The following is a 13,048-nucleotide window of genomic DNA, read 5'->3' on the forward strand; positions in this document are numbered from 1 at the left end:
GTATAAGTTAGGTTGTTTATTTGAGATTTTTCTTGCTTCTTGAGGTAGGCCTGTGTTTCTATAAACTTCCCTCTTAGGATAGATTTTGCTGCAGCCCAAAGGAAAATCTTGGGAAAAATCGTGGACCCTTGTGTTTTCATTTTAATTTGTCTCCATGTATGTTTTGGTTTCCTCTTTAATTTCTTGGTTGACTCACTCATTATTTAGTAGCGTGTCTTTTAAACATGTGAAAGAGCATGTATTTGTGCCCTTTCCAGATTTTTTCTTGTGGTTGATTTCTAGTTTCATACTGTTGTGGTTAGAAAAGATACATGGTGGGACTTTGGTCTTTCTGAATTTGTTGAGACTTGTTTTGTGCCCTAATAATGTGCTCTGTTCTGGAGAGTGTTCCATGTATACTTGAAAAGGATGTGTAGTCTGCTGTTTTAGGATAAAATGCTTGAATATATCAGTCTGTTAAATCCAGTTGGTCCAGTGTGTCATTTGAAGCCACTGTTTCCTTGTTGATTTTGTTTAGACGATCTGTTGATGCAAGTGGGATGTTAAAGTCCCCAACCATTATTGTATTCCTATCAATTACTGCCTTTGTGTTTGTTATTAATTCACTTATGTATTTGCATGCTCCCTTGCTGGATGCATCAATATTTACAATAGTTTTATCTTCTTGTTGGGTTGTTCTGTTTATTATTATATAGTATTTTTCTTTGTCTCTTATTACAGTCTTTGTTTCAGTCTATTTTGTCTAATATCAGTCTTGCCCTCTAGCTTTCTTTTGACACCCATTTGTATGATAAATGTTTCTCCATCCCCTCACTTTCAATCTGCATGTGTCTTTACATCTGAAATGAGTCTCTTGTGGGCAGCGTATAGATAGGTTTTTTTTTTTTCTTTAATCCATTCTGTCACCCTATTTCTTTTGATTGGAACGTTTAGTCTGTTCACATTCAAAGTAATTATTGACAGGTAAATATTGACTCTATCTTGATGAAGTCCCAGTAATCCATTTTGTGTGTTCTTCATTTCTGATTGGTTCTTTCTTTGTGTTAAATGCCTCACTGATGTCCTCCACTTTTTTCTCAACTCCAGTGAGTATCCAGTGAGCGTTGCTTCAAATTCTCCATGGGCTGTGTCACTTATCTCCATTTCACTTGGGTCTCTTGCTGTGATCTTGTCCTTTTCTTTCATTTGGGGCATATCCCTGTCTCCTCATTTTGTGTAACCCACTGTGTCTATTTCTGTGTATTAGGAAAGTCAGCTACGTCTGCTGCTGTTGAAAGTCATGGCCTCATGACGAAGAGGTCCTCTAGCGTCCTGCAGCGCAATGTCCCCTCTTCATCAGCACCTGGCGCTTCAGGGGTGTCTCCTATATGCTGTTGGCACCCTGCTGTCATGGCTGAGCCGCTTTTGCCTTCAGACCAGTCATGTGCAGTGACTCTCTTTGCCTGTTGTGCGCAGGGTTGGTCCCTGTGTTGTTAGCGGGCCAGTTTGGCGGGGCCACCTTGGGCTTGAGTTGAGTCAGACCAGGCATTTGCCAGAGCTGTGGTAGCACCAGACTGCAGGGCGATCCCCCCCTCCCTCACCTTGTTGTCCTCCAAGAAGCTTTCATTGGTGGGCCGGCCTGCTGGCAGACCGGTTATCTGCCTTCATCCCACTGCTGGGGCCACAGTCTGATACATGTCCAGGGCAGGAGTCACTTTGGAGTGGCACTGGCCACTGCCTGGGCTCCTTACACACTGCCAGACCCATGGCACCACCCTGGTTGGGCTGGGCCAACATTGTATTGGAGGCGGTGGATCCCCAAGGTGCTGGGGGGTGGGGTGGCAAGTTAGTAAGTTGGTAGTGATGCCTGCCTCGCTGGGTCCCACCGGGGCCATGTGTGAATGCTGCGGGGCCCTGGGTGGGAGATGGTGCATGTCAGCCCCAATTTGTTCCTGGGGGAGTCTCCTCGTGACTGCTGCTGCTCTGGACTTGCCCTGAGATTGGTAAATAACTCTCTCTGCAGTATGCTGCAGGCATTTTTCAGACTGCTGCTTCTGTGCTCTGTCTTGTTGCACAGTTTGTTGTGCTGTCTCTTTAAGGGCTTGGACTCGGCTTGCTCTTGCTCTCAGGGCTCTCCCAGAGCCAATCTCTTGGTTTTTTAAATTCCAGGTTTTAAGCCAGGCAATTTGTAAAAACTCACAAAATTCGGACCCTCTGGTTTTCAAAGCCAAATGTTATGAGGGATTTACCTTCCCCACACGTACTTCCTGTGCCTCCTGATGTGAGGGTCTGTTTCTCTTCCTTCTCCAGGCCTTTGGCTCCCTCCCTCCTGTGGGTGGCCTGTGGGTCTGTTTCGTTCCCCATCACATCTCTGTCCTTTCTACTCTACGGTCCTCAGTGTGGCCTCTTCTCTACCGTCAGTTGTGGAATTTGTTCTGCCAGTCTTTGGGTCATTTTCTGGGTTACTTACACTGATGTGAATGTTACCTAGTTGTATCCATGGGAGAAGGTGAACTTAGGTTCCTACTTCAACATTTTCCCTGGAAGTCAGAATCTTTTTTATCAGTTAGGTTTTGACAAGGGTCCCAAGGTAATTCAGCACGTGAAAGGTATTCTTTTCAATAAAATGGCCTGAAACAATGGGCTATCCATATGGAAAAATATCAACTTTGGCCTTTACCTCCTATAACACAAAAATTAACATAGTTGATCTCAGCACAAATCTGAAAGCTGAATCTGTATATTTTCTATAAGAAAACAGAAAAAAATCTTTATAAGTAAGATAAATTTATACAAATTTAGTATATATACTAAATATAGTACTTTGTACTATAAATTTAGTACAAAGCATAAATAAGATGCAGTTGGGAGAAAATTATAAATGTGTATATTACATATATAACATGTGTGTATATAGCTGACAAATTATCTAGGTTTATTTTTTATTTTTGTTTATTATTATTATTTTTTTATTAACATATAATGTATTAATAGCCATAGGAGTACTGGTCTACGAATCGCCAGGTTTACACACTTCACAGCACTCACCATAGCACACGCTTTCCCCAATGTCCATAACCCCACTGCTTTCTCTCTGGGTTAACTTTTTAATCTAAATTTTATCTAATTTTTTTTCAACTCAGTAATTAGACAAACACTCACTTTCAAATGGAGTTGAATTTGACCAGGCACTTTTTAAAAGAAGAGACAATATGGAAAGTCAGTGAGCAGATGAAAAGATGCTAGGTAGAATTGATCTTAACGGGAATGCAAATTAAAACCACAGTAAGATACTATTACGCGAGCATTTGAAACTGCCTAAAATAAAAAAGATAAAAGAATGTGGAACAACTAGAACTCCTACATTGCTATTGAGAATGTAAAATGAACAACTACTTTAGAAACCCGTGCACGTTTAACATATATTAATCATAGGATCCGGCAATTTCGGTCCTAAGAATTTATCCAGGAGAAATAGCATATGTTTACAGAAAGACTTGTATGTAACTTTTGAACACCCTTGTTTGTAATAAGCAAAGAATCGGATTGCCTGTGCTCAACAGTAGGTGAATGGATAAATGAACTGTGATACCTTCACACGGTGGACTACAGATCAGCAGGAGCATGGAAGAGTCTCAAAGACACGCTGAACAAAAAAAGCCAGGCACAGAAGAGTACATATTGGAGGATTCCATTTATGGGAGACTCTAGAAAAGACAGATCTAATCTTCAGTTATGTAAAGCAGATCCGTGACTGCCAGGGGCCAGGAGTGGGAGGGATTGACTGGGACAAACACGAAGGAATGTTTTAGGGTGACAGAATTCTTCCATATCTTGATTTTGGTGGTATTTAGATAGGTGTATACATTTTTTAAAACTCAGTGAATTGTACACTCAAATAGGTGTATTTTTTTTGCTGTAAATTGTACCTCAATAAAATTGGTTTAAAAATACAGAACAAGTAAATAAACCAAAAATGAAAACATCAGTGGATGTACTGAATTATAGATTAAACATGGCTGAAATAGTCGCTAGCTCATTAAGTAAATGCAAGATAGTAACTGAAATGTAGCACAACGTAATAAATTAAAATATAAGAGCTTAAAGGAAATCAAGAAATGATGAAGTCTGGTGTCTTTTAGAAGGAAATATTAAAATGGGAAAGGGGTCAAAGAAGTCACAGTTGATAATTTTCCAGAACTGTTGGTTCTAGTAAGTGTGAAAAATCCCAGTCAAGATAAATAAAAAGAAACTCATATCTATGCTTACAATAACAAAATTGCAAAGCTCCAGAGGATAAGAAGGACAGACATCATCCACTAATGGCCAGTATTAGACTCTCAACAAATTTGTTAGTATTAATAATTAGTTTTTATTTTTAACGTACTGAGTTTTAATAAAGACTAACTTAGAGTTTTATGTCCAGCAAAACATTTTCTCAAGTATAGGTGATATGAAGACATTTTGGACAAACAGGCTATAAAGAAACGTTGAAAGGATAATTGAAGAAGGAAAATAGTGCCAGAATGGAAGTCTGAGTTTCAGAAAAGAGTGGTGAGCAAAGACATTGGTAAAGGTAAAGATAAAGGTAAACAAATATTGATAATAGAGAACCATAATGATGACAATGTTTAGTGTATGGGGAGGGGATTAAAAAGGCAGATAGTGGACTTAAATTATTTCTACAGTTTTGCAAGTACCACGTCTTGCCAATCAAAAGTAACCAGGCACACCAGGAGAGAAAGGAATGTGAACAAAAATGAGCCCAAACAAAAGACAACAGAAAGAGCTGTTAGAGTTCTTTGATAACTGGTTACCAGACACAGACTTTAAAATAATCGTTGAATGCATAGATTAAAAAATGGCATTGAGAATTTCAGCAGACAACTGGAAACGATGTAGAAGAACAAAGTGTGAATTCTAGAAAGGAAAATGTAACTGAAATTAAGACTTGGTAGATGGGTTTAACAGTAATTTAGGCACACCTGAATGGAGAATTAATGAACTGGAACCTTTTCTGTAAAGGGCCAGATAGTACATATTTTAAGTTTTATGGACTGTATGTTCTCCGTCACAGTCGTTCACCTCCGCTGTTGTACTATGAGAGCATCCACAAATGATATGTAAGCAGTTGTTTTCTAATAGCTCTTCATTCACAACAAGCCACTGTCTGGATTTGGGATATGGTTTGCTGACCTCTGAACTAGAATATAGTGCAGAAGGAAATATCCAAATTGGTGTGAAGAGACAAAGGGTGAGCAGTACAGAAGAGAGGCAACTTTCACAAAGGAAAATTATTTTTATTTATTTTTTTTAAGATTGTATTTATTTGAGAGACAGAGTGAGGGAGAGAGCACAAGCAGGGGAAGTGGCAGAGGGAGAAGTAGACTCCCCACTGAGTGGGGAGCCCGACTCAGAACTCAATCCTAGGACTCTGGGATCATGACCTAAGCCAAAGGCAGATGCTTAATGGACTGAGCCACCCAGGCACCCCTCTAGGTTTTGTTTTGTTTTGTTGTTTTTAAAGATTTTATTTATTTATTGACAGAGAGAGATCACAGGTAGGCAGAGAAGCAGGGAGAGAGAGAGGGGGAAGCAGGCTTCCCGCTGAGCAGAGAGCCCGACTCGGGCTCGATCCCAGGACCCTGGGACCATGACCTGAGCAGAAGGCAGAGACTTTAACCCACTAAGCCACCCAGGTGCCCCCAGGTGGTTGTTGTTGTTGTTTTTACTATGATGTATTTTGACATTTTGGCCAGAATGACTATTTTTATGAGAAAAGAAACTTGTTTTTCTGCTTTCAGACTGTGCATGGGATTTTGGAGAAAAGCAACGTTTGCAAAGATTTGACAGTCAAGTATGATTCAAGACTTCGAGAAAGAGTAAGTAACTTAATTACATATTTTTCTTCACCGTGAGTTATCAGTAAATCACCTCAGTTTATCTGAGGCATTCTTTTTTTTTTTTTTTTAAAGATTTTATTTATTGACTTGACAGACAGCGAGAGAGGGAACACAAGCAGGGGGAGTGGGAGAGGGAGGAACAGGCTTCCCACTGAGCAGGGAGCCTGATGCAGGACTCGATTCCAAGACCCTGAGATCATGACCTGAGCCAAAGGTAGATGTTTAATGACTGAGCCACCCAGGTGCCCCTATGTGATACATTCGTTTTTGTTTTTGTTTTTTTAAAGATTTTATTTATTTATTAGAGAGAGACAATGAGAGAGAGAGAGCATGAGAAGAGGGTGGATCAGAGGGAGAAGCAGACTCCCTGCCAAACAGGGAGCCTGATGCGGGACTTGATCCTGGGACTCCAGGATCATGACCTGAGCCGAAGGCAGTTGCTCAACCAACTGAGCCACCCAGGCGCCCTATCTGATGCGTTCTTGTGAGGGATGTGGAACCAGCTCACACATGTTAAGAACCTGCTGTGTGACTGTGGCTTTACATGTGCTCATACATAGTATCTTATGTAATTACTGAATTTGTGTAAGGCAGGCATCCTACATTGTAAAAGCAACGTCTGCTCGTGAGAACTAGTGCAGGAGAGTGGAATGTAAAAGTGCAAAGTTCTCGTCTCAGCCTCCCTATCATACTTCCTGAGTTTAAGCTTCAATAGACTCTATTATGCCCATTTTATATCTATTAGAAATGAATCTTGATGAAATGGGGATCTAGCTAAAGCCACACTTCAATTGCAGATCTGCGATTTGACCCCACGTTTCCTCCTAGAGCGGCAGTTGTTGCTCCAGTGCAGGCCTGTAAGCAGGCTGATGTCCCTGGCAGCCCTGTGATTTCTTCTGTACTGGGGAGGAACGTCGAATGGCTGGGGCATCTCTAAAGAATTGCTTTTCATAATTTGCACGCGTTCTCTGTGCTCATCCAAAATATACACTACAACTTGCTCAGAGCTGCTGCTCAGAAAGGCTCACTCTGCGTGAGAAGCCATGGCCCAGTGCTAAACCAGCATTGTGAGTTCAGTGGAATGCTGGGCGGGGCCTGTCACCCACAGTGGGGAGAGTGGGAGCGTTGGCCGGGCTGTCTCTTCTCACTCCGTGCTCTCTTCTTGAGTAGCTCCATCCTCCCCTGTGATCTCAGTGGGTGTCCATGTATATATTTATGTTCAGCTGAGATCTCTTGCCTAAGCTCACGTATCAAACTACCTACTTTTTATTTCTGCGTGTGTGCCCTGCGGCTCAGTTGGACACACCTCCTCGTCTCTCCCCAGCCCCTGCTTTTACCCATTTGTTCAGACCACACGTTCTTGATGTGCACTTGCCCCCCACCTGCACATCCTACCATCTGCTGTTGTGTCATAGTTCCTGAGCGCCCCATCCCTCTGCGCACCCACTGCTGCTGTCCTGTACATTCAGTGTCCTCCGTCCCCTAGCTCCCTCGGAACAGCGATTCTCCTGTCCTCTGACTTGTGCTCACTCTTCTCATCTGATCTCCGTGCTGCAGCCGGAGTAGTCTGGAAAACGTGTTTGCTGCGCACCTGTGTAGAACAGTTCACTGTTTCCGTTTTACCTTCAGGAGCCCATCCAGGCTCCAGCCTGGCTTGTCAGCATGCTGCAGGATACGATCTGTTGCCTCCATCTGCCTCCTTCCTCTTCCCTGTGCTCCGCGCCCAGCCTTAATAATTCCAGCGAGCATTGGCATGGTGCTCCCCACACGCTGGCCCCGGTCCGATCCCTGCAGCTTTGTTAATCTTCACAACACCTCCCTGTCATGAAGACTTAGAAACCTCATTTTTCCAGCTGCAGAAAGCAAGGCACACAGAGGTCAAGTCTGCGCCCAGCATCCTAGAGTTAGTGTGTGGCACAGCTCAGATTCAGGCTGAGGCCACCCGGCCCTGGATTCCATGTTCTGGACTGCTGGTGACAGGCCTCTTGCGGATCTGCTCAGAGTCATCCAAACACCCTGTGCTCTTTCCTCCCTGAACTTCTGAATCTGTACTCCACTCCGCCTGGGATACGTGCTCTCCAAACCTGGCCAACTTCCGTTCACCCTAAGGCTTTGACCTGCTGCTGCCCCACAAATGCACATTAGCCGTCTCTGCTGTGTGTGTCCATGTCCAGTAGTTCCTTCCATTATGGCACTAGGTTAGTACCCCACACACTGCGGTCTCAGCAAGGGTGGGGAGCTGTGTGTCCCTCCTGGTCTCTTCACCGCTCTCGCCTCATTGCCTGATGTGTTCCAGCACGGAATATCAAATGAATGCATGTTTCTATTCTTAAAAAAACAAAGTAACAATGTTTAATGTTCTCCTTTATAATACAGGTTGTTCCAGTTATAGGTGAGGATGTGAGAATTTGAACTTGGGAATTGGAAGAGCACCTGACAACTGTGCATATGGTCTTATAAAAAAAACATTTCGTTGTAGGACTTCTGTCTGATGGCGATGTTAGAATTTTGGGGCACCATCAGCGTAAACCATAACAAGCGATTTATCTCAATATTTTATTAAATATTTTATTATGCAAGTAATCTGTTATCATTGTAGGGAATTAAAAGTAAGAACAGTTTGGGGAAAAATACAGTTCAAAATTTCTACCCTGCACAAATAACTGAACATGTTGGTATGTGTGCTCTTGACTTCTTTTCATGTTTGTCTGTCTATCTGATCGTGTACGCATTTTTCTAAATGTACCCCTACTATATGTGTTTTTTTAAAAAGATTTATTTATTTAACTTAGAGCGGGGGGAAAGAAGCACAACTTGGGGGAGAGGAAGAGAATCTCAAGCAGTCTGCTCCCCACTGAGCGGGGAGCCTGACACGGGGCTCAGCCTCATGACCCCGAGATCACGACCTGAGCTGAAATCAAGGGTCAGACGCTCAACTGACTAAGCCATCTAGGTGCCTCTCTATGTGTTGTTTTTTAACTAGTTTTTCTCCCTGTGTATTTCAGTGCTAATAAATGCACATGGATATGATCACCTAATTAGTGACTACATTATTCCAATATATGGATATTGCATAGCTACTACTGGTGGATTCCTGGGTTGTGACTAGATTGTGCACTGATATAAATAATGTTAAAATAAACCTTCTTTGTAGTTCTTTATACACACACCTAATACATTTCCTAGAAGTGGAATTGTTGAGTGTGTACTTTTTTTTTTTAAAGCTTTTTATACATATTGCTAAATTTCCCTGATGTAGGAGAATGTTTTTCTCATGAAAGACGTAGGAGAAAGTTTTTCTCACATAGACATTAGCAATTGGAAGTCTTCGGTCTTCTAATTTAACAGCTTCTGAAAGATGCCATTTTAATTTTTACATTATAGATTCCTGCTGCAGTACATTTCCTATTTCTTGGTCACTTGTATTTCTTTGGTGACTTCTGTGTCCCTGGCTGTGGCTCAGTCTTTATGAATCTATAGAGCTAATGAGCTTTGAAAACACACAGATCTGGGTTTGAATTTCAGCTCCACTGTATTGGCTGTGGGAATACTGACAAGTTGCTTAACCTCTCTGAAACTCCGCTTTCCCATTTATGAAGATGGAGCTGAAGATACCCATCTCGTAGTGCTGTTATTAGGATCAAATGAGAGAGTACGGATAGTACGTGCAGATAGGAGGTGACTGACTGAATCATGGTGCGCTTCGCGTGTTAATCCCTAGCCCTGGAGTCTGTGCAAGTCTCTGTATTTGTCCAATAAAGCCCCATTATCAGTTTAAAAGATATAATAAAGTGGAAGGAAACCAAGCTTCTTGCCACAATGATTGTTCCAAGTTTGTCGCAAGCATGTACTTAATCATTGTATCGCAAATTCACTTGAGGCACTTTTTTCTATTGGACCATTGCAGAAATACGGGGTTGCAGAAGGCAGGGCCCTAAGTGAGCTAAGGGCCATGGCCAAAGCAGCTGGGGAAGAATGCCCTATGTTCACACCACCTGGAGGAGAGACCTTAGACCAGGTACATAGCCCTGGGTGAACTTGCCAACATCAAAGTAGGTAAAATTGGGTTTCTTTTGTAAATGAAATATCTCTGAATCTTAGCTAAGCTGTTTGAACATTGGTTCCTAAAACAACTCTGTGTCGTGTTTTTGTTTTTCCTTTTTAAGCTGTCTTTCTTATTTACTGTTAAGTTGACAATCATTGCCAACACCGGACTTAAAGGACATGTGTTATTAAATGGTACTTGAAGAAAAGTCTTTGAATCTGCAGCAGTACCTTCAGCAGTGGTAGTAGTAGGCAGGAGAGCAGTGGGTGCTGTTCAAGGAGAGTGGTAGGCAAAACACTCGAGGCAAAATAATTCAAGACTCGCAACCTTCAAGTCTCTCCCTCCTGTGTCTTTAGCTCTGTAAGTGACCCCATCGCCGCGCTTGCCTTTCTTTGGAGTGTTCTGCTTTTGGCTTGCATTATTGGGAATTGCTTCCTCTATTTTTTATTTTCGTAATTTTCTTGGAAGGACTTTCTGTTAGTTTAGTCAAGGCAAGACATTGTGTCCTTGTCGGTGGTTGCTCTAACCGAACTGATGTGCTCTAGATGCAGTTACCTAGTTAACACTTCGAGGGGCTTCTTTTTTAGTTGTGAGTTGCCCTAACTAGATTGTAAACGCTTCAAAGTGAGGAATTAGAAATTGTGTCTTGTCCCCCAGTGTGCTTCCATCATTCCAGAAGTTTGGTAGGCATTTACTGCTGAGCGGATGACTAGACACAGAATCTTATCTGCTTCTGTAATCCTTCTGTTGACCTATTAGAAACATCCGGTCAGTCGTGTTTTATGTTTGTGTTTTAAGTCAGTCATTAATGCCACTTTATTTTAATTTCTTGTAGGTGAAAATGCGTGGAAAAGACTTTTTCGATATTCTTTGTCAACTGATCCTGCAAGAAGAAGGTCAGAGTGAACAGTTCTCCCAAGGAGCGCCGAGCAGCTGTCTGGAAACTTCTCTGGCAGAGATATTTCCTTTAGGGAAAACCTGTGCCTCTGAATCTAATTCAGACAGTGACGCACCAGCGTTAGTCGCCAGTGTCTTAGTTGTGAGTCATGGCGCTTACATGAAAAGCCTGTTTAATTATTTTCTGACTGACCTTAAGTGTTCCTTACCCTCTACTCTGAACAAGTCCGAATTTATGTCAGTCAGTCCCAACACAGGGATTAGTCTCTTTATCGTAAACTTTGAGAAAGGAAGAGAAGTGAATCCAACAATCCAGTGTGTTTGTATGTACCTACAGGATCATCTGAATGGAGGGACTGAAACTCGCTAAAATTTAAATCTACATCAAAATCTAGCAATTTTGAACTTCTGAGGGAGTGCCTTTGGCTTTTTTTTGTTTCCATCCTCTGCTAGTGCTGATTTGGAAACAGTTAAAAAGCTATTACAGCAGGTTATAAAGCTTGAATGGAATCATGGCCACAGAGAACACTAATGGAAACCATTTAGGACTGACTTATCTTGTCTTGAGTACACTTGGCATTTTCCAAAGTAATTTTACCACCCTGGTCAGTTACATATTTGGATTGTAAATGAAGCAAGGAATTCAGTATTGCAAATTGAGGGATACATGACCTTGTAACTATTTTTTTGCTTTTTCTTTATGTTGTTATTTTTCTTTTATATCTGAAAAATCTAGCCTGTTCTATTGGCTCTTGGTAAGATACTGTATGCTTTTTACTATATCACCCAGTGCTTAAAAGAAGGAACTATTTATAATTCCCATTGCATATTTATAATAAGAACATACTGTATTTTAAAAGTCCTTTAAATTAAAAATTCTTAACCATCCTCCGTTTTGTATAAAGCAAAACGACACTGAAATTTTTAACTGAATTTTTTACTATGGAGGGTTTGAAATATGGATGAATGGAGATCATGGTTGCAGACTGGTCTGGTGAGAAAGAAGAGAAAGCATCATTTGACTAAGAAACATTGAAGAAGGAATCTCTGAGCAAAAGAAGATAAAAGAGCAGCTCTTTCTCAACCAATTTATAGGCTGAAGAATTTAGTCTGGGGAAGGCTGATGAGAGTCAGTGGTTACTAGCGAACTACACAGTAACCGCAGAAGGAAGGGGGATGCTTCCGTGGAAAGAATGTTGCTCTGGTAATCCCAGCTGTGGGGTTTTGGGCGGGGGGTAATGCTTCCTTTGTCCACCAGATGGCACCAGAGCAAAGAGATTTTGGTTAACTGAATTTTGTACTCAAGATTGGCCCCGCAAAAAATCCTCACCGAAATGAAAGTGTTTTCCGTGTAGTTTGCTTTTAAGTTATCATGCTGATGAATGCTGTGAGTCTCACTTTACGAGAGTATTAATACTAAAGTTTGTCGGTGAAGGCCAAAATCACACGTAGTCCAAATTTACCGTGGACAGCCTGTAAGTCCTACGTGAAGTTCAGTATTAACACCGTTCTCAGCGGCTCCATCCCTGCCCCTCTCCTGCCGGCGCTGGAAGAGAGCACGTGGCTGGGCACTGGAGGGAGGACTCCGCAAGTGAGAAACTTGAAAAGGGGATCGAGAAGGATGAATAATAATAAATGTCTGCATTCTCACCATCCAGAAGTAATAACTTCCCCCTTCTTCCTTTTTTTTTTTTTAAAGAAATTAACACACTGAGGTGTAAGTGAGGTTCCTTTAACTAGTCCCCAGAGTGCCATGCCCTCTTGTACTCTGCAGAGACCACCACGGTGCGGTGGTGCGTCTGTGTGTCCATTTATCCATTCCCGACGTTTACCTGGATCTTAAGGAAACGGTATTGCTTCAGTGTTTTTTCAAATGTACATAAATATCATCAAATCTGTATTCTGTATGTTCACGTACTATATCATGGGGCTCTATCTATATTGATATGTATGGATGTACTTAGTATCACTGCATTCTATTAAATACACGTGGCACATTTTGTTCATTTGGTCTCCTGTAGTGGACATTTGTGTATATTCAGTATTTTCTTTCAGGGAACAGCCTTCCGCCTCTCTCTTGGTACGGTGGCATAAGAAATGTGCATCTCCAGTTTGACAAGAGTCAAAGGGGTCTTAAGAGTCGCCGGCCTGGTTTTCCGTCTTGCTGGCAATGTTCGAAAGTTCCTATTTTTTACATTTCTGTCACACTTGATGCTGTCTGATG

General features: G+C 41.8%; 1 protein-coding gene across 2 annotated transcripts in view; it reads left to right on the top strand.

Annotated features, from left to right (window-relative positions):
- The window catches only part of LOC111159813 (TP53 induced glycolysis regulatory phosphatase), a 29,896-nt gene extending 17,066 nt beyond the window's left edge, over nucleotides 1-12,830 (top strand). Inside the window, exons 4-6 of one of the 2 annotated variants that reach the window (XM_022522434.1) lie at nucleotides 5,784-5,861; nucleotides 9,790-9,900; nucleotides 10,763-12,830. In XM_022522434.1, the coding sequence (XP_022378142.1) occupies nucleotides 5,784-5,861; nucleotides 9,790-9,900; nucleotides 10,763-11,194 (621 nt within the window). In that variant the 3' untranslated portion in view covers nucleotides 11,195-12,830. The remainder of the gene's footprint in view (nucleotides 1-5,783; nucleotides 5,862-9,789; nucleotides 9,901-10,762) is intronic. The other variant, XM_022522435.1, reaches the window with a different exon arrangement.
- Nucleotides 12,831-13,048: the final 218 nt, after the last annotated feature.

The sequence above is a fragment of the Enhydra lutris genome, unplaced genomic scaffold (assembly GCF_002288905.1).
Source record: "Enhydra lutris kenyoni isolate GAN:26980312 unplaced genomic scaffold, ASM228890v2 scaffoldscaffold69, whole genome shotgun sequence".
In the NCBI taxonomy this organism is placed as follows: domain Eukaryota; kingdom Metazoa; phylum Chordata; class Mammalia; order Carnivora; family Mustelidae; genus Enhydra; species Enhydra lutris.